At 46.9% G+C, this 22,048-nt stretch overlaps 1 protein-coding gene across 4 annotated transcripts in view; it reads right to left on the bottom strand.

The window, feature by feature from the left end:
* The window catches only part of LOC119952116 (ras-related protein Rab-6A-like), a 50,967-nt gene extending 33,092 nt beyond the window's left edge, over nucleotides 1–17,875 (bottom strand). For 2 of the 4 annotated variants that reach the window (XM_038775684.1, XM_038775683.1), the window contains exons 1-2: nucleotides 17,703–17,875; nucleotides 761–819 (exon numbers count right to left, since the gene is read on the bottom strand). In XM_038775684.1, coding sequence (XP_038631612.1) covers nucleotides 761–819; nucleotides 17,703–17,775 — 132 coding nt within the window. In that variant the 5' untranslated portion in view covers nucleotides 17,776–17,875. Of the gene's footprint in view, nucleotides 1–760; nucleotides 820–4,121; nucleotides 4,162–17,702 lie in introns of all 4 variants that reach the window. The other 2 variants (XM_038775686.1, XM_038775685.1) reach the window with 2 other exon arrangements.
* Between the last annotated feature and the right edge of the window lie 4,173 nt (nucleotides 17,876–22,048).

The raw sequence follows: 22,048 nt of genomic DNA, 5'->3' as shown, positions 1-22,048 counted from the left end.
ATTTGAACCTAGTGGTGCAGCTATAAGGATATGGCATTTGAAGAGGTATTCAATTACTGTAACAACTCGTGAGCAATCACTGAACAACTTTTGGCACTGCATCCAGATATTGGCCTGGTATCGATCCCCACATCTCCCACTGCCTTCTGAGCTTGTGACTGGAAGGTGCCTTGCAGACAAGGACATCTCATCTTAATTCCATCTCCACCAAGGCCTTCAGCATGGTGACTGAATATCTGGATTAACTAATATCACTATTTGTCACAGCTAAGTTTAGGTTCACCTTTTTGTAACAAACAGGAGTAGTAAACAATTACAACCACAAACTGTTCACACCAACAAACTGCTTTCCAATCCAGAGATAATTCTCTATTGTCCGCAACTAAAAAGACCGAAAAAACGTGACACATGCCCGCTGATATAAAAATTTTTTTTTTTTTTTCGAAATTAAACACATTATATTTTGCTTAATGAAAACAAAAATATCCTGAAGATTAACAACCACTGCTCACTTACTAAGATGTGAAATCTACTCAGCTGTCTGCTGCTCCGGACAGTAAAAATCACCTCAGCGGACTCCATGCAATAAATCCTTCAGTACCCTAATGGCCTGTTCATAAAAGATTTAGAGTCTGACATGCCAGTTTCCTGGACCGAGCTGCTAATGAACTCATCACACGGGCACACAAGTGCCACAAAACATGGCACATAGACACTTAAAACACACTGTTAAGAGATACTGGCCTTCTGTGTCACTCACCTGATAAGTGTTGTCGAAACTGTCATACATAAACCTGGTTATCAGTGATGTCTTTCCAACTGCAACAAAAACAACATTCCTCAAATTAGCAAACATGCTTTACAATTTAAAGGAATATAATTCACACAAATAGACACAAATATCATGCACAATTAAGGCAAAACACAGCTTCGGAACAGCCAAGAGATTAGCAGAGAAGAAATTTACATGTAATTCTGTTGCAATGGGAAAACCCTTTTCATTTTTTTACAACGTTAAGTGTAAAAGATAACTGAAAGAAGATTCATATGGATTCCCAAGATATGGCAATTGAGTAAAATGATTATTTTGCACTAAGCTTCACATCGGTGTTTAATGCTCACCAAAACAGCCATATGGAAATGATTAATAAAAGTGACAATGATTGCTGATATAAAATCACTTAATTTGTCTTATTGTAGTAATATTTGCATTAAGCGCATTAAAATTGTAATATTTTAAAATAGTTAAAAATATACAGCAATTATCATGTTTCAAGTTCCCTCAATCTGTAGCATACACAGCCTTTTAAGTAAGCCTTCTCTTTGTGTTATGTTACCCTGTCCCTCAGGAGAGAAACTAACCTAAGCGGAATTCAAACCCAGGCTCTAACATGAAAGACTATTCTAATGATTATCAAGCTGCGTTTATACTTTATTCAGAGTCAATTCATCCAACTGCATGATCAAAAATTAAATACACTATTCTCCATTTTCTACATGGACTGAAGAAATGCCCCAGCACAGGTGTTTGCATGAAGTGATATTAGTGAAAACAAAACGCAGAACTACATGGGTTTTGTTTTTAGAAAATACTTGGCGCTTAATTTAGATTTTAAAAATCTCAAAATAAAATAAACGCATATTGTCCCTTCAGATACAGAGGGTTTTGCCTCGTTATGGAAATTCAATACAGTACATCAATGTGGAGCATGTTGGCAAATAATCACATCTGAAAAAATATGCTCGTGTTGTGTTTGACTAGAAAATCTGGAACGGAAGGTGAAATTACACTGAAAAAAGGACTATGTATCCAGGAAGAAGCTTTCAATGCCTGATCAATAGATTTCAGTAAAGTTAATGTGGTGAAAGTCAGATTTCATACAACGGCCACTTGAACTATGAAAAAAAAATCAATTATGGATTTAATAATAATAATCGCTTCTTGCCACAAGTAGGCTTCAATGAAGTTACTGTGAAAAGCCCCTACTCGCCACATTCCAGCGCATGTTCGGGGAGGCCGGAACGGGAATTAAACCTGCGCTGCTGGCATTGTTCTGCATTACAAGCCGGCTGTTTAGCCCACTGTGCTAAACCAGCCCCTATTTGGGGCTGTCTTTGGAGAGGGATTTGGACTTAACACTTCAGCGAAGTACTGGTTATAGCAGAAAGAATACTATACTTGCATTTTGTGCAACATTAAGAGTTTAAGATGAATTGTTCCAGTAAAACTTGATAACAATATATTGAATTAGTCAACTGATGAACAGATGGTGCATCATGCTGTTCAACTGCTTAGAAAATGCTCAGAGACAGAATTATTGATCAATCTGAAATACTACATTGAAGTCAATAATCAACAAATAAAAAATTAGAAATGGGCAGCACTGTCCTCAGATGCACAGTATTATTGGCAAATGGCAGACCAAAGTTTAATCTCAGCGCATTTTAGTGGCCACCTGACCAAACTATTAAAATGATGTTCCCATATGCACCAGCCCTTGGAATTGGTAACCCAGTAACCATACCTAACCTTTTTAGACACCAAGGGCAATTTAGCATGGCCAATCCACCTACCTGCTCATCTTTGGACTGTGGACGGAAACCGGAGCACCGGGAGGAACCCACGCAGGCACGGGGAGAATGTATAGACGCTGCACAGACAGTGACGCAAGCCGGGAATTGAACCTGGGACCCTGGAGCTGTAAAAGCAACTATGCAAACTACTGTGCTACCATGCTGCCCTCAAATGTTCTCAAATACTTGAGGCCAGGTATTTCCAGGAACCTTTATGTGAAACCACATATGGGTTTGGATGCATGGGCACAATATCAAAATTTACAGGCTACTTAAAAATAGATCAACTCCTTAAAACAAAGTTCTGTAAATGACTGATTGCACTAGAAAAGTGGGGATGGGTGTCAAATAAAACCTGATACCAAAAAAAAAGAAGAGATTATGAGATTGCAGAGCACCAAGGTACAAAGGATCTGGCAGTCCTAGAGCATAAATTGCAAATGGCTGGTATGCAGGTCCGGCAAGCAAATAGGAAAGCTAATGGTATGTTATTGTTTATTGCGAGGGATATTGAATACAAAAGTGGGAAGGTTATGCTTCAATTATACAGGGCATTGGTGAGACCACAACTGGAGTACTGATCTTCTTTCTGAAGGAAGGATGTAAATGCATTGGAAGTAGTTCAGAGGTTTATTGGATTAATGTTTGGAATAAGCGGGTTGTCTATGAAGAAAGATTGGACAGATTGGGCTTGTATTAGCTTCAAATGTAAAAGATCCTGGCAGCTCCTGATGAGGTGGATGTGGAGAGACCGTTTCCTCTTGTGGAAGAATCTAGAATTCGGTATCAGAGTTTGAAAATACGGAGTCACCCATTTAAGACAGAAATTAGATTTTGTTATGCAACGGGTCGAGTCTTTGCAACACTCTTCCTCAAAAGACAGTAGAAGCGAGTCTTTGAATATCTTCAAGGCTGTGGTAGATAAATAATTGATAAGGCGGTGAAAGGTTACCACGTGGGGCTGGAATTACAACCAGATTAATCATGATCTTACCTGATGGTGAAGCAGGCCTGAAGGGATGACTAGCCTACTCCTGCTCCTAATTTGTATGTTAATATACATTTTGGGAGGAATAAGCAAGTAAAAAAACTATACATTAAATGGTAAAACATTGTGCAAAAAAATTAGAGAAGGCACTGAGGGATTCAGATATACAAGTCCTGAAAAGAAAAGGCGATTTAGTAAAGCGGTCTAAAAATTGCATGGGATGCTATCTCTTTAAAAATTAGCATAGATAGTTCCAATCTAGCTCTACTGTTGCAGCCTTAACCAGTTGCATCAGTCAGTCCTGTTCTCAAAAAGACAATGGCAATATAATGCCCTGCAGTTCATGATCCTACTATTTGTATTTTAGGAAGTACTGACCCAATAATTAATTCTTTAAAAATTGCTTTTAAGAAATGCCTTTTAACTTGAGGCAGTTTTGGTTCAAAAAAGATTATATTTTCATCAGGCACATGCAGACAGACTAGTTTGTGAAGACTGGACACAGGCACACTATTTTCTTCCTGCAAGGGTCAAAGTGCAGATGAGGAAGTCTCATTACCTCAGCCAAGATTTCCACGGAAATGAATTCGTCCAGGAATCTAAAAGGTACCAAATTAAAATATTACTTAAACAAAAATAAAGCAAATCTTACCAGTGGTTGAGTTGTCTGGCAGGCTTAAAAGTAGATAAATCTCTGGGGCCGGATGGAATGTATCCCAGAGTCTGAATGAGGCAAGGGAGGAAACAGCAGGGGCGCTGGCAATAATTTTCAATTCCTTTCTGGCCACAGGAAAGGTGCGGAGGACTGGAGGATAGCCAATATGGTACCATTATTCAAGAAGGGAGGAAGGGGGACAGCATGAAACTGCAGGCCAGTCAGTCTAACCTCAGAAAGGGGGAACGATTTTTTTATTTTTTTAATAAATAATTTTATTGAGGTAGTTTTTGGCTTTGTAAACAGTTACAGACATCAACAGAAAGAAAGCAAAAAAGGCAAAAATGTGCAAACATCCACGTACATTCAATACTTCAATCGTGACATACTGCACAAGCCCGCTCCTCTCCCACCGGTACTACCCGCCATTTTATCCCCTCTACCCTACTCCTCCTACACCCCCCCCCCCCCCCCCCCCCGCACCCCCGCTCACTCTCCCGCAAAGTCGTCAATAAATGGTTGCCACCTCCGGGCGCATCCCTGTACAGATCCCCTCAAGGCGAACTTAATTTTTTCCATACCCAGGAAACTCGACATGTCCGCAAGCCACAACTCAGTCTTCGGGGGCTTTGAGTCCCTCCACGCCAATAATATTCGTCGCCAGGCTATCAGGGAAGCAAAGGCCAAAACATCGGCCTCTTTCTCCCCCTGGACTCCCGGGTCTTCCGAAACCCCAAAAATTTCCACCCCTGGACCCATCGCCACCCTTGTTTTTAGCACCCGGGACATGACGCCCGCAAATCCCTCCCAGTACTCCCTAAGCTTAGGGCATGCCCAAAACACGTGAACGTGGTTCGCTGGTCCTCCCGCGTACCTAGCGCATTTGTCCTCTATCCCAAAGAATTTGCTCATCCGAGCCACCGTCATGTGGGCCCAGTGAACGACCTTAAATTGAATCAGCCCGAGCCTGGCACATGTCGCGGTCGAATTTATCCTACTCAGGGCCTCTGCCCACAGACCATCCTCCATTTCCCCGCCTAGCTCCTCCTCCCATTTAAGTTTCAGTTCCTCCGTCTGGGACCCTTCCTCCCTCATGAGCACCTTATAAATATCAGAGACTTTACCCACCCCTTCTTCCCCTAGAGACTATTCTGTCTTGGATCCCCATTGGCGGGAGGGGTGGGAAAGATGGGACCTGTCTACGAACAAAGTCCCGCAACTGTAGGTAACTAAAATCATTTCCCCTTACAAGCCCAAATTTCTCCTCCAAGCTCCTCAAACTCACAAAGCTCCCTTCCAGGAACATATCGCCCACCCTTCCCACCGCCATGCTCGAAACCCCCCATCCATACTCCCGGGGGCAAACCGATGTTTGTCGCAGATTGGCGCCCAAACCGACGCCCCCGTCTCCCCTACATGCCTCCTCCACTGGCCCCATATCCGCAGGGTCGTCACCACTACCGGGCTGGTGGAGTACCTGGCCGGCGGCAGCGGTAGAGGAGCCGTGACCAGGGCTGCCAAGCTGGAGCCCCTGCACGAAGCCGCATCCACCCGCTCCCAGATAGACCCCGTACCCACCATCCACTTCCTTATCATAGCGATGTTGGCCGCCCAGTAACAATTAATCAGACTCGGCAAAGCCAGCCCTCCCTCGCTGCGGTTCCTCTCCAGCATCGCCTTCTTCACCCGCGGGGATTTTCCCGCCCAGACAAAGCTCATGATCATCCTGTTAACTCTTTTGAAGAAGGACTGTGGGACAAAGATCGGGAGGCACTGAAAAACAAACAGAAAACTAGGGAGGATTGTCATCTTTACAGTCTGCACCCTCCCTGCCAGCGACAGAGGGAGTGCATCCCATCTCCGAAACTCTCCCTTCATTTGCTCCTCTACCCTGGCCAAATTTAACTTGTGCAGCCTGCCCCAGTCTCGTGCCACCCGAATTCCCAAATACCGGAAATTTTCCTCAACCAGCCTAAACGGTAGCCCTCTCAATCTGTTCTCCTGGCCCCTTGCATGTACCACAAACATTTCACTCTTGGCCGTATTTAATTTGTATCCTGAAAACTGGCCGAACTTCCTCAACATTCCCAGTATACTTCCCATCCCGTCCACTGGGTCCGACACGTACAGGAGCAGGTCGTCTGCGTAAAGAGAGACCCTATGTTCTACCCCGCCCCTCACCATCCCCTTCCATCCCTCTGCGGCTTTCAGCGCAATCGCCAGCGGCTCTATGGCCACAGCAGCGGGGAGAGCGGGCAGCCCTGTCTGGTCCCTCGGTACAGCCTAAAGTACTCCGACACTTCTCTGTTAGTCCTGACGCCGGCCTTCGGGGCCTGATATAATAATTTGATCCAATCCAGCAGTCCCTCCCCGAACCCAAACCGTCCGAGCACCTCCCATAGATATGCCCACTCCACCCGGTCAAAGGCCTTCTCGGCGTCCATCGCCACCACTACCTCCACCTCCATGCCCGCCGGGGGCATCATTATCACATTAAGTAATCTTCTCAGGTTGGCCGCCAGCTGCCTACCTTTCACGAACCCAGTTTGGTCCTCCCCAATCACCTCCGGTACGCAGTCCTCCATTCTAACCGCCAGTACCTTTGCCAGGTGCTTGGCGTCAACATTAATCAGGGAGATTGGCCTGTAGGACCCGCACGCCTCCGGGTCTTTACCCCGCTTCAATATCAGTGATATAGTGGTTTGCGACATTGTCGGCGGCAGGGTCCCTCTGTCCCTTGCCTCATTGAAAACCCTCGCCAAGACCAGGCCCACCAGCTCAGAAAACTTCCTATAGAACTCTACTGGGTATCCATCCGGCCCCGGGGCTTTCCCCGACTGCATGGCCTTTAGGCCCCCCAATACCTCCCCCACTCTAATCGGGCCCCCCAGCTCATCCACTCGCCCCCCACCTACTATTGGGAATGTTAACCCGTCCAGAAACTTTTTCATCTCCTCCGGTTCTTCCGGCGGCTCCGAAGTATACAGCTTGCGATAGAAGTCCCGGAATACCTTATTCAATCCTGCCGGGTCCTCCACTTTGCGCCCCTCCCCATCCATCACTCTACTTATTTCCCTGGGAGCCTCCCTCTTCCTAAGTTGCTGCGTTAACAGTTTGCTAGCCTTTTCCCCATGCTCGTACACCACGCCCCTCGCCTTCCTAAGCTGTTCCACGGCCCTACTCGTGGATGGTGCCCCCAGTTCTGCCTGTAGTCTCTGCCTCTCCCTGAGTAAAACCTCCCCCGGGGACTCCGCGTGCTCTTCATCTATCCGACCCATTTCCCTGACCAATCTATCCATCTCTGCCCTGTCTCTGTGGGCCCCAATTGAAATCAGCTCCCCCCCGCACTACTGCCTTTAGCGCCTCCCACAGGGTCACCGCTGAGACCTCCCCCATGTCAGGTAATTTCGCTCCCACATCCGAAGCCTCTCACAGATCCCCTCCTCCGACAGCAGTCCCCCGTCTAGCCTCCATTGCGGGCGTTGGTAGCTCGCCCCCCCCCCCCCCCCCCCCCCCCCCGATCTGCAGGTCTACCCAGTGCGGGGCATGGTCGGAGATAGTAATTGCCGAATATTCCGTGTTCTTTACCTCCCCTATACAATCCCTGCTTAGTACGAAGAAATCTATCCTAGAATATACTTTATGGACGTGCAAGTAAAACGAGTAGCCCCTTCCTGTCGGCTGTCTGGCTCTCCAGGGGTCCACTATCCCCATTTGCTCCATAAACCCTTTCAGCTCCCTTGCCATTGCTGTGAGTCTACCCGTTCTGGGACACGACCGATCCAAAGCCGGGTCAAGGACCATGTTAAAGTCCCCCCCCATTATTAGCCTGCGAGAGCCCAGGTCCGGGATCTTCCCCAGCACTCTTTTAATGAAGTCCACGTCATCCCAGTTCGGGGCATATATATTCACCAGCACCACTCTTCTGCCCTCCAGTCTGCCCCGTACCATCAGGTATCTGCCCACCCCTGTCGGCGGCTATGCCCTCCGCCTCAAATTGCACCCGCTTGTTGATCATGAATGCCACCCCCCTGGACTTCGAGTCCAAGTGGAATACCTGGCTAATCAAGCCCTTCCTTAGCCTGGTCTGGTCAGACACTTTCAGATGTGTCTCCTGCAACATAATTACGTCCGCCCTCAGAGCCCGCAAGCACCCGCGCCCTCTTAAACAGCCCATTCAGTCCCCTGATGTTCCAGGTGATCAGCCTGGTCGGGGGGCACAACCAGCCCCCCCCGCCGGTCAGCCATAGCGTTTCTCGGGCCGGCCACCGGCCCGTGCTTCGCGCCATTCCTGGCCCACGCGTTGGCTGCCTCCACCCTCGACCTCCTTTCCAGTGCCTATTTCAAGTCCCTCCCACGTCAGCAGAACCCCCCCCCGTAACAACATCCCCCGATACCCCTGCCATCCACTGGCTGTGATCTCCCCTGCCACCTGACTCCCTTGACTAGCCAATCTGCTAGGCCGGTGACTCAACACTCCGGCGCCTTCCTGTCTCATTCCCATTGTTTCCACGTCCTCCTCCCCACTCCCCGGCACCCCATCCCCCTCTCCAACCCACTGGAGCAAACTCACTGGCATAGGAAGCCATGGACATCAACAAAACAAAACAAAAAACCCCAACCCACGTCCTTGGCCCCCTTGCTGACCGGCCCCTCTTCGTTACCGTGCCGGCTCCAGTGTTCTCCGCAAGCTGCACAAAAAGTACAAATCCGCCCAAAAAGGAAAAAACAGAAAAAAAGAGGAAAAAACAAAAACATGAGAAAAAACAACCAAAACAAAAACCCAAAACCAATGTCCATGAACAAAGGAAAGAGTCCCAAATGTTCCGCTGGGCACCTTTGACCCAGCAAACCGTTGACCAGCAGTCCAGGCCCATTCGGCGTACCTTCCTACGATAGTCCTCGGGCCCTAATTCGCATCCGTGGGGCCTCTTTTCGGGACCAGCCCCTGATCCCTCGCAAAGTCCATTGCTTCTTCAGGCTCGGAGAAGTAGTGGTGCTGACCCTGGTGCGTGACCCATAAACGTGCCGGGAACAGCAGACCAAACTTCACGTCCTTCTTGAACAGCACCTCCTTGACATTCTTAAAGGCTGCTCGCCGCCGAGCCACCTCCTGGCTTAGGTCCTGGTAAATGCGGAGGACACTGTTGTTCCACGCGCTGCTCTTGGCGCGCTTTGCCCACCGCAGCACCTGCTCCTTGTCTACAAACCTGTGGAACCTAATCACCATCGGGCGGGGGGGTGGGTCCGCCCGGCCGCCCCTGCCTCGCCTGCACTCTGTATGCCGCCTCCAGCTCCAGCGGTTGCGGAAAGGCTTCGGCCCCCATCAGCTGCATCAATAGGTCTGCTACAAACGCTGCGGCATCAGCTCCCTCCGGGAGGCCGACCATCCTCGGGTTGTTCCGGCGGGCTCTATTCTCCAGCTCCTCCACTCTATCTAGCAGTCTTCTCTGCCGCTCCTTCAGCCCGTCAACTTCTAGCACCGCAACCATCTGCACATCCGCCTGCTCCTTCACCGCCTCGCCCAGCTCCTTAACTTTAACATCTTGCGCACCCAGCCTCTGGTTCAGCTGATCCACCACTCTCTGGATTGGGTCCAAGCTGTCCCGCTTCAGCGCTTCAAAACTGGACTTCATTACTTCACAGCCAAATGCTTCACAGCTCCAGGGTCCCAGGTTCGGTTCCCGGCTGGGTCACTGTCTGTGCGGAGTCTGCACGTCCTCCCCGTGTGTGCGTGGGTTTCCTCCGGGTGCTCCGGTTTCCTCCCACAGTCCAAAGATGTGCGGGTTAGGTGGATTGGCCATGCTAAATTGCCCGTAGTGTCCTAAAAAGTAAGGTTAAGGGGGGGGGTTGTTGGGTTACGGGTATAGGGTGGATACGTGGGTTTGAGTAGGGTGATCATTGCTCGGCACAACATCGAGGGCCGAAGGGCCTGTTCTGTGCTGTACTGTTCTATGTTCTATTACCTGGAGCATGTTATCCAGCGCCTGCTAGATTGCTGAGTCCAGGGTCCGTATGTCCGCCATCTTAGGTTCCAGGTAAGTTTCTTCAGGTCCTTGTCTCTGTCCCTTTTTCTCTCTTCGGCCTCCTGGACTCCCACTGTTCCATGTGCCGCAGCCCGCTCCTCAGCACTTTCGCTGCCACCTTCCTTCAGGTCCGTGGTCCCGCTATCGCGGGGAATCAGCCCCTAAACGCCCGCCGGAGTGAGAGCCTGCCGAATGTGCGGCTCACTCGGACATCACCACCGGAAGTCAGGGGGAACGATTTTAAGCAATTCTGAGACAGAGAACTAATCTGCATTTGGAGAGACAGGGATTAATCAAGAACAATCAGCACGGTCTTAACGGTAGTCCATGTCTTGATTGAATTTTTCCAAAACGGTGACCAGGTATGTAGATGAGGGTAATGCATTTGATGTAGTCTATTTGGGCTTCAGAAAGGCTTTTGATAAAATCCAACATGGGTACCTAATAGCGAAGCAAAGAGCTCATAGGATGCAAGGTAATTTGGCAAATTGGATCCAGAATTAGCTGAGCGGCAGGAAGCAGAGGGCGATGGTTGAGGGGTGTTTTTCTGACTGGAAGCCGGTGTTCAGTGGGGTACCGCAGGGATCAGTGTTGGGGCCCTTGTTGTTTGTGGTTTATATAAAATATTTAGACTTGAATGTGGGAGGGTTGATCAGTACATTTGCGGATGATACGACAATTGGTGGGTTGGTAATTAGTGAGGAGGATAGCCTTAGATTACAGGAGGATATAGATAGACTGGTCAGTGGCAAACGTAATTTTATCCGGGTAAGCGGGAGATGATGCTCTTGGGCAAGACAAACACAACAAGGGAATACATGATGAACGACAGGACCCTGGGAAGCACAAAGGATCAGAGTGGTGTGCATGTACACCATGCATGTACACCAGAGTGGTGTGCAGGGCAAATAGATACAGTGGTTAAGAAGGCAGATGGTATACTTGCCTTTATTAGCTGAGGCATAGAGTTTAAGAGCAGGGAGGCTATGCTGGAGCTGTATAAAACATGGGTTAGGCCACAGCTGGAGTATTGTGTGCAGTTCTGGAATTCACATTACAGGAGAGATGTGACAGCACTGGAAAAGGTGCAGAGCAGATGTACAAGAGAGTTTTAGTTATGAAGGGATTTAATAGACTGAGGTTTTTCTAGGAGCAGAGGAGACTGAGGAGGGGCATGATTGCGATGTATAAATTATGAGAGACATATGTAGTCAGGAAGAAACTTTTCCCCTTAGAGGAGACATCAATGACCAGGGGCATAAATTTACAGAAAGGGGCAGGAGGTTTAGTAGGGATGTGAGGAAAAAACCTTTTCACCCAGAGGGTGGTGGGGGTCTGGAACTCACTGCCTGAAAAGGTGGCAGAGGCAGAGACCCTCATAACATTTAAGAAGTATTTAGATGTGCATTTGTGATGACAAAGTATACAAGGCTATGGGCCAAGTCCTGGTAAATGGTATCAGAATACTTAGGTGGTTGTTTTTTTTTGTTTTTTTTTAAACAGGCAGAAAGCCTAAAGGTCTTTTCTGTGCTGTAGACCTCTACGACATTACAAATGATCATAGCCCAGACTTTCCATTGTAATCGGTCATCATTCTAATTTGTCAGAGAAAAACAGCACTGGCTGTGTTTAGGAGTAGTAAGTGGCATAATGCAAAGTGCTTATTTTCCACACACACAGGATCATTATCAATGTTGCCATACACCAGTGTATACACAATTCATAAGAGCATTGGAATTACAAGGAAATAGACACGGTTGGGAAGGTTGATGGAGAAAGGAACGTGCTGCTTGCAGCATTCCAGGCAGGTAAGCACGGTTAAAGTCTGAACAACTAAACACAACCTCAGATTTGTGCAGACATCAAGGCATTAAGTTTCTCGCAGACATCATAAATCTGCCCATGGTTCAGTCAAATATAGTGACGACCTATAGTGTCAGCTTGTCAAATATAGTGATGACCTATAGTATCAGCTAGTATCAGTCATACTGCAGAAAATAGCAAGATAGAAGAGCTGGTTTGGAACCTTGCTGAAAGGCCTTAAAGGAGGGCCTCCAACTGAAGTTCTCCAACCTAGATATAAATGCTTCCATAATAAAAACTCACGACTGGGCTGTCTCCAGCATGTGTGAAATATCAGCTGAAACGTCTTGCTGGACAGGCATGAACAAAAATCCTATATCGGCTGACATTTAATACCTAGGAGCAAGAGATCATACCCAAAGAGTAGAAGAATGGACAAATAATCCCAATTCAGAGGGAAAATACAGCAAAACTTTCTTTGAAAGTTACAAGACAAAAGTTTTTTCAATTCATTTTTACAGGATGTGGGCATTGCTGGCTGGGTTAGCAGGTGTTGCCCATCTCTAATTATCTGCGAGAAGGTGGTGGAGAGCCGCCTTGTTGAATTGCTGCAGTCCATGTGGTGTAGGTACACCCACTGTGCTACTGGGGAGGGAATTCCAGGATTTTGACCCAGCAACAGTGAAGGAACAGCAATATGTTTCCAAGTCAGGATGGTGAATGACTCGAGCAGAACTTCCAGGTAGTGGTGTTCCCATGTATCTGCTGCTCTTGTCCTTCTAGGTGGTAGTGGTTGTGGTTTGGGAAGGTGCTGCCCAAGGAGCCTTGGTGAGTTCCTGCAGTGCATCTTGTAGATGACCAACTTGATTGAATTTTTCAAAACGGTGACTAGGTGTATAGATGAAATCAATGCATTTGATGTTGTCTACTTCGATGAAGCTACTGCGCTTCAGTGGTGATGAGAGTGAATGCTTGTGGAAGGGGTGCCAATCAAGCTACTTTGTCCTGGATGGTGTCGAGCTTTGAGTATCGTTGGGAGTTTTGTTCATCCAAGCACTGTGGAGAGTGTTCCATCATACTTCTGATTTGTGCCTTGTCCGTGGTGGACAAGCTTTGGGGAGTCAAGAGGAGAGTTACTCGCCACAAGTTTCCTAGTCTCTGACCTGCTCTTGAATTGTGTATGCATTGGTATATGCATAACAGTGATAATAATGGCTCTGTATGCGTACAAAATATGTACTATGTATCATGTCATTTGTACTGACTATTCCTAAACCTGTATTACAAATGACATCCAGCACTACTCCAGGGCCAGCAGTGTGCATACTCTGAAGAATTAGGATGATTACAGACTGCACTGGGAAGTCTGAGACTCTGTTCATTAGTAATGCGTTCCTTGAAAGATTTGCTTTATTAAGTAAAATTTTAATTGGGTACTTTTAGATATCTGGATGAGTTAATGTCCGTGGAGATGTTGGTTGAGGTAATAAGACTTCCTCATCTGCACTATGACACCATTTGCAGGAAGAAAATATTGTGCCTGTGTCCAGTCTTCACAAACTAGTCTGTCTACATGTGTCTGATGAAAATGTCATCAATTTTGAATTAAAACTGCCTCATGTTAAAAGGAATTTCTTAAAAACATTTTTTAAAGAATTAATTATTGGGTCAGTGCTTCCTGAAATAAAAATAGGAGGAACACGAACTGCAGGGCATTATATACAGATGATGCAGGAAAGTGATTCGTACTCAGTCCACCACTGATGGAGGTCTGGAGCTCATCATAACCTAAGCATTTAGAACATCAAACAAACACTATGCACAGGTTATAAGGGTGCATGTTACAAGGCAAAGATGTTCATATTTAGAATAATAATTAGACATATGAGGAGAGATTGAGTCGGTTAGGATTGTATTCACTGGTGATCAGAACAACAAGGAGATCTCATAAAAACCTATAAAATACTAACAGGACCAGACCAGATTGATGCAAGAAGGGTTTCCCTGATGGTGGGGGTGTCCAGAATCAGGAATCACAGTCTGAGGTTACGGGGTAGACCATTTAGGGCAGAGATGAGGAGCCGTTTTTTCACCCAGAGTGGTCAGCCGGAATCCTTTACCACAGAAAGTAGTTGAGGCCAAAACATTGTATGTTTTCAAGAAGCAGTTAGATATAGTACTTGGGGCGAAGGGGATCAAGGGATATGGGGGGGGGGGGGGGGGGGGGGGGAGAGAGAGACTGGATCAGGCTATTAAGTTGGATGATCATAATGAATGGCAGAGCAGGCTCGAGGGGCCTCCTCCTATTTCCTATATTCCAGGCCTGCAATTGGTCAAGTGTAAGATCCAGCACCAAGCTGTAAGTGCCCTTCCTGTGGATTCCATTATTTCCCCATTACTTTTGCTGTTATCATTTTGATCCACGGATGCTTATCTTTCAGTCGAGCAGCGGAAGAAAGGAACTCAAATGTTACAAAATAAAACACCGCACTACCCTTTGGAGAGCAGATCTCAGACTTTTCGGCACCTAAGAGATCAATGAGACTCAGTTTGATTGATTGGCTGAAAAGGTCGTATTCTGCCTGGTAACAGGCAATGATTGGACCCAGGCTGAGTGGGATGATTTTCAGAGTCAGGGGAGCATAGTTGGAATCCTGGATGCTCAGAGGAATAGCCCTGCTCTCCTTTCCGGCAACGCTGATGTATTTCTGAAACTGGGACCTGAATAAATCTACAATGAAAACCAATACTCCCTGGAAACAGAAATCCTAAATTGAAGAGAGGAGTGCTAGAAACAACCATCTGAAACAAAGACTCCTATCTTTTTATTTTACACCTCTCTTCTTCCCACTTATGTTTGCCTGCCTTGTGTACGGTTGAGTTTAAGTAGGAGGGGGTTAGGAATTAGATAATGGTTGTATTTGCCGCATATTCCATTATAGTTCCTGTTATTAACACACTTAATTGTGTTTATATTTACAAACCTGGTGACTGTAGATATTGGGCAGCTGAGGGCCAACATTTTGGGTGTTTTTCTAAAAAATATTAATTAATTTCAATTATGCTTCAACTCCAGCTCAAGTGAGGTTGGAATTGACTGCCCACTAGCCAAGGGGGTCATAACACATGCAACATTTGAATTGGTGAATAGGAACTCAATTTGATTAATTCTAAAGGGAGTGGGTCCTCCAGATAAATTTGTCTAACTGATTCAACTCCTATATGAAGGGATAAATTTTTATGTGGCTAAGCAATGATACTAGCACCTCACGCAAAACTGGACTTGGATTTTGGCAGATGTACATTAATCAGCCCTGGTCTGTTTCTGCTATCCATGAATTGCATCTTGGAGAATTATGCTAGTCAAAGCACAAGTGGCACAGAGTTAAATTCAGAAGGTTTCATTGACATTAACTACGACAACCAAATTGCTATTTTTCTGGTAATACTAGAAATTATAAATTTGGCAATAAATATCCTCCAAGATTTTGAACATGCTCAATTGGCAGGAAACTAAAGTACATCATATTGGAGATTTAAATCCCCTTTCCGCCACAATGCCCTTTCCCATGAACACCAAAACCAGAGTTGTCTGTAATGTTGCTCAGTTTGAAGTTTTATACCCAAAACATTAACGGTCTAACATTTGCTCAATTATAGATCATAGAATTTAGTGCAGAAGGAGGTCATTTGGCCCAACGAGTCTGCACCGACTCTTGGAAAGAGCACCCTGCCCAAGTTCTACACCTCCACCCTATCCCAATAACCCAGCAACCCCACCCAACACTAAGGGCAATTTTGGACACGAAGGGCAATTTATCATGGCTAATCCACCTAACCTGCACATCTTTGGACTGTGGGAGGAAACCGGAGCACCCGGAGGAAACCCACGCACACACGGGGAGGATGTTCAGACTTCGCACAGACAGTGACCCAATCCGGAATCAAACCTGGAACCCTGGAGCTGTAAAGCCCTTGTGCTGTCCACAATGCTACCGTGCTGCCCTCCTGCTTGACCTGTTAAGCATAGCATTTTCTGCTCGGGTCAACTGTTTTATCCAGATTGCAGGGCAGACTGGAGTGCTTCTTGTACCCAAGGGATTGAACCTCAGCATAAATAGCCAACAGGAAAAATGTTTATACTGATATGTTAACTCAATATAAAATAATAAACCAGTGCAACACATTGAAAAGGGCCTTCACACACAGGATTCCTAAAGTGCATGCTTATGCAGCAATGTAAGATCCTTACAAGTCAGCAACATGAGCTTCCCCTAAACACACAAAAGGATAGGGAATAAAGCTATCTGAAAGATCTGGCAGCATTCCTACAATGACAAAGGAGGTGCTCCAATGTCTTGACTGAAATATACAAGATCCTGATTGGCCTTGTCAAGGTGGTCATGGAAAGGATGTTTCCTTTTGTGGATGAGTCCAGAACGAAGGGTGGGGGGGGGAGACACCATTTGAAAATTAGGCATTGCCCTTATAGAACGGAAGAATTTTTTTTCTGACGTTTCTGCGATTTTGGAACTCTCTGCTTCCAAAGGGGGTGAAACATGGTCCTTAAAAATTTTTAAGACAGAGGTAGATAGATTCTTTATGGGTATGGGAATCAAAGGTTATCAGAGGTAGATGGGAATGTGGAACTTGAAACACACAGATCAGCCATGATCTTACTGAATGGCAGAGCAGGCTGGTGGGGCCGACTGCCCTACTACTGTTCCTATTTTCTATACTGGAAAGAGGAAAACAGGCAATAGCTGGGAAAAGACAAAGGAATTAATTGATGTATCCAGGAATGAAATGAGAGATAAAAGTCTCCAAATATAAGGAGATCAGCACACTCCCATCTGGCTCCCCCCAATGTGTAGAAATGCACGCAAGACAGATTCCAATGGACAACACTGATATTGGAGGCATCAAAGTCCAACTCAACCCATTTACTAGACTGAACCCACTTAAATAACGTTCCTCTGGAAGGAGCTTTGGAAGAGAGTGAGATAGATAGATGTGTCCTCTTCCACTGTGCTGTGTGCCAGATCGCCGGACGGTAACCACCCTTACAATTTTTCTCCTCAGTCTCAAATCCACCTGACAGTCAAACCCTGGATCAGTTGCAACCCGGAAACCTCGAAAGGTGAAGATTCTAGAGAAGTGGCTAAATAAGGCGTACACTTACACCCGTTCTAGATTTTTTCATTCATGGAAATAAAGTTCTTTTTTAAAAAACACCAAGCCCCTTTCTGAGGAACCTCGAAGGATGCAAGGGGGAAAGGCCCCAAACATTTGGAAGAGGGTAGAGACCGAAGGCGGATACTAGCCACGGAAAATAAATAGATAGATAAACAGAGAGAAAGGAAACAAGGGAGAGCTGGGGTGAGCGCTGATCGGTCTGAAGTTTAATTTTGGGGTGGGTGTGAGTCTCCTTCAGCGAGGTCATGGCTGTCAGATCGGAGGCTCAATGGGGCGCCTCCCTACCCCGAGCTCAGTCACAGTGACAGGGCCTTGCAGTCACAGCGAACACCGCGGCCTGGGGGCCTGACTGAAAGGCCCGGATGCTCCCGTCGCGCTGCCCTCGCTTGCCGCAAGCCAGCTTTTGCTGACGACACAGTCCGATGCTCATTTCCGGGCCTAGGGCCGCTCGGTCACTCACCGCTCTGTTCGCCCAGGAAGACGAGCTTAAACTTGCGCAAAGGATTTCCGAACTCTCCGCCGCCGCCGGACATAATGATGGTGCTGAAAGGGAATAGAAGCAAGACCGTCCGACCTGCAAGGCAAGCCCGTCACCGCAGCAACAAGTGCGTCACTTCCGCTGGCCCCGCCCCGCACGTCACGTTGCTGTGGCGACTCTCGAATAGGTCACGTGATCGACTCGGCTCCCTCAGGGTGGGACGTGGGGTTGGGTTCTGAGGTTTAACAAGAGGAGAAATTCTAATAATCTTTATTATTGTCACAAGTAGGCTTACATTAACTGCAATGAAGTTACTGTGAAAAGCCCCTAATTGCCACATTCCGGCGCCTGTTAGGGCGCATAGAGGGAGAACTCAGAATGTCCAATTCACCTAACATGCACGTCTTCCGGGACTTGTGGGAGTAAACCGGAGCACCCGGAGGAAACCCACGTAGACACAGGGTGAATGTTTAGACTCTGCATAGACAGTGACCCAAGCAGGAATTGAACCTGGGACCCCAGTGCTGTGAAGCAACACTGCTAACGAATGTGCTACCGTGCCGCCCAAAAGGAAGGAGTAAAGGGTGGTGGCACAGTGATTAGCGCTGCTGCCTCAGTGCCAGGGACTCAGGTTCCATTTCTGCTTTGGGTGACTGTGGAGTTTGTATGTTCTCCCTGTGGATTTCCTCTGGGTGCTCCAGTTTCTTTCCACAGTTCAAAGATATGCAGGTTAGATGGATTGACCATGATTGAATTGCGCAAAGATTAGAGATAAGGGTGGGGTAGTGAGGCAGGGCCTCGGGACAAGGTGTATCTAGGCTGCTTAATAATGCCCAGGGAATGAAGAGGGAAATGCTATGACCGTACTTCAGGGGGGGTACCCTACATGAATCTGAGCACTTTCAAATTGCTACTTCAAAAATCCCAGTTGAGCGAGGTCAGTTAACCTGTCAGCTTTGTAATCACTGACCTTTCAGTCCAGCAGGGTCTCAAGTTTATACTTCTCATAGAAAAGCAAAATGCTGTGAATTCTGCAAATCTAAGAGACCCTTTACTGTATTGTGTTGTGTTGGACTACCAGTGTGCTAAATGGATTAATATTGAACAGATCTAGAACTCAAAACTGGACATACATAGATACATAGAAGATAGGAGGAGGCCTTTTGGCCCTTCGAGCCTGCTCCGCCATTTATCACGATTATGGCTGATCATCCAACTCAATAGCCTAATCCTGCTTTCTCCCCATAGCCTTTGATCCCATTCTCCCCAACATACCACTTGCCTCCTTCACTGCAGGATCTCCCCAAAGGTAGTGTTCTAGGCCCAATCATCTTCAGCTGTTATAATATTCAGACTTGGGTTGATAAGTGGTAAGTAACATTTGTGCCACACAAGTGCCAATCAATGACCATCTCCAAGAAGACAGAATCCAACCATCTCCCCTTGACATTCAATGGAATTGAATCCCCACTATCAACATCTTGACTGTTATTGGCCAGAGGCTGAACTGGCCACAAGAGCAGGTCAGAAGCTGAGAATTCAATGGCAACAAATGCACCTCGTGTCTCCCCAAAGCCAGTCCACTTGTGTCCAAGACACATGTCAGGATTGTGATGCAATACTTTTCACTTGCCTGGAGGAGTGCAGCTCCAACAACACTCAAGATGCTTAACACCATTCGTGACAAAGTCGCCTGCTTCATTGATCCCATCCACCAACTTAACCTGTCACTCCCTCCAGCACCAATGCACAGTGGCAGTAGTGTGTATCAGCCACAAGATGTACTGCAGCAAGTCACAAATGCTCCTCTGCCAGGACCTCTACCACTTAGAAGCACAAGGGCAGGATGCATGGGAACACCACTACCTGCAAGCACTTCTCCAAACCACACACCATCCTAAATGGGGAAAATACCTTTACTGTCACTGGGTCAAAACCCTGGAATTCACTTCCTCGCAGCGCCATGGGTGTATCGACACCACATAGACTGCAGCTCTACAAGAAGGCTACCTTCTGAAGAGAATTTAGGATTGGGCAAGAAATACTGGCTTAGCTAGTGATTCCACACGCAATGAAAGAATTTTAAAAATAAGAATTGAAAAGGCTGAGAAAGATTTACCAGAGTGATTCCTGGGTTTTGTATAGAGAAACAGAGTTAATACGCACGATTGAATGGCCTTGTCACGCCTGACTCGGTGATGCGATGAGGCCATTAAATCTCTCGAGAGGCCTCTCTCTCGAGATTTACAACACTCGGAACGCTTCGCAAGATCTAACGAGATCTCGCAATCACTAGGACGAGGTTGTCAGATTTACATATTTAAGTGAGCCATTAGGCTCATTTCATTGTCAATCCCAGGTAGTGGGCAGATACCACCCAACAGAGGGAAGTAGACCTTGGAAAATAGGAGACAGGTTTAGATAAAGGATCTGGATCGGCGCAGGCTGGGAGGGCCGAAGGGCCTGTTCCTGTAATTTTCTTTGTTCTTTGAAGCTGGTTAGACTTTACATAAAAGCCAGACCAAGCAGGGCCCAGAGTTGTTGGTTATCCCAACAGGGACTGGATTGTGGAGAGTTATTGCCATGGGCAGATTATTGCATATAGTTTAAAATTAAATTTTGTTCCACTACTGCTGGCATCCTCAGTTACTACAGTGTTCTTCTCAGAGATAGAGGATTCAACCATGGTCATGTTGAATGGCAGAGAAGGCTCGAAGGGCTGAACGGCCTACTTCTGCTCCTATTTTCTATGTTTCTATGAGACGGCAGGGGTGGGATTCTACACTGGCATGATTATCCGTTTTGCCGGTGCCGGGGTTTCCCGACAGCATGGGGCTGTCCCATAATGGGAAACCCCATTGACCGGCCGGCATATTGAGAATCTCACCGGCGGTACAGGGCAGAAATGTGGCGCAGCAGGGCAGAGAATCCCACCCCTGATATCTGTCACCACCAGACATGACAAACTGAGTGGAAGCACAGCTGTTCTGACAGGTCAATAAAAGTCAGCCTCTGGCTGTACATCATTTTGAGTGTAGTGCCTGCTTTGAATTGCATCTGTCTACAACCCTTTTTACTGCTCTCCTCTTTGTTGTCCAGCTGTAAGTCTCCCAAAGCAGGATGTTGCTGCTGACGCGCTCCTCTTTAATGTCAAGTGTCAGGTTTTTTAACAGTAGTCTGCTACTGCTGATGGTAGTCTTAGTCACACCAGCCAAACCTGCAACCAATCTGATCAGATTCAGGTTCTGCTGAGGGAGCAAAGGTAGAGGTTACACATGGAGTGGTTGGGATACAAAATGCACTGCCTGAGAGTGTGGTGAAGACAGATTCAATCAATCCAGACATTCGAGAAATTTGGATTATTTGAAAAGGAAGAATGCGCAGGGCTACTGGGAGAAGGAGGGGAAGTAGCAATAGGTAAATTGCTAATTCAGATAGCTGGCACAGGCAAAATCATGTTGTAGATGGAGACAAAGACTCTACAAGAGGCCAGGCTCACAGGGTACAACTCACTTTATTCCACATCAGTCACAATACTCTCCACTCTACAAATTGCTTCCAGGTCAGGTTTATTCTGTGGGGAGCTCCTCCAATTAGGAGGGAGCTCTGCCTCCCTCGTCACCCGAGTAGCTCATTCTCAGGTGTGTAAGAGGGGATGTTATTCAGCTCTGTCCCTGTAAGGGGTCATAACAAATGGGCTGAATAGCCTCCAGTGCTGTAACAATTCTGTGATTCTGGGAGTCTAGAAGCTAGAGGTAAAGTTATAGAACAGAGCCACAAAAGTAATAATCTATGGTTTACTGCCTGAGTCACATGCAAATTCATATAGGATAAATAAGATCAGAGATTTGAAAGCATGGTTCAAAGATTGGCATGGGAGAAATGGGTTTCATGGGGCACCAGTAATGGGAAATTAATGGACAGCAGCATTGGGATGGCCTTCACTTGAACTGTGCTGGGACCCTCCTGGTGACTTGTATAGCTAGGACCCTCCTGTGTTACCAAGTCTAATCAGTACAGACACTGGGATTGGGGAGTACAGGGGTCCCCTTCCCCATAGTACCACACACCAGTGTCTATCTGGACAGCACTGTGTTGCAGGATTTATACAGCCACTGCAACAAAGATCGACTGGGGGTGGAGTGTAAGATGAGGCTGGGGTAGGGGGATGGGGTGCTGTTATGACAAGGATAAGGGGGGCAATGTGGAAGGAGGACTGTACAAAGGGGGGGGGGGGGCGGAAGGGCAAGGACCCATGATGGCAGGCAGATAGGCAAGAAGATGAAGGTAGATGATGAACAATGGAAGGCAGAGTAAAGACCGAGGGG

This window comes from Scyliorhinus canicula, chromosome 17, assembly GCF_902713615.1.
Source record: "Scyliorhinus canicula chromosome 17, sScyCan1.1, whole genome shotgun sequence".
NCBI lineage: Eukaryota > Metazoa > Chordata > Chondrichthyes > Carcharhiniformes > Scyliorhinidae > Scyliorhinus > Scyliorhinus canicula.
Note: the sequence above shows the minus strand (reverse complement) of the source record. Positions and strands in the feature narration are given on the sequence as shown.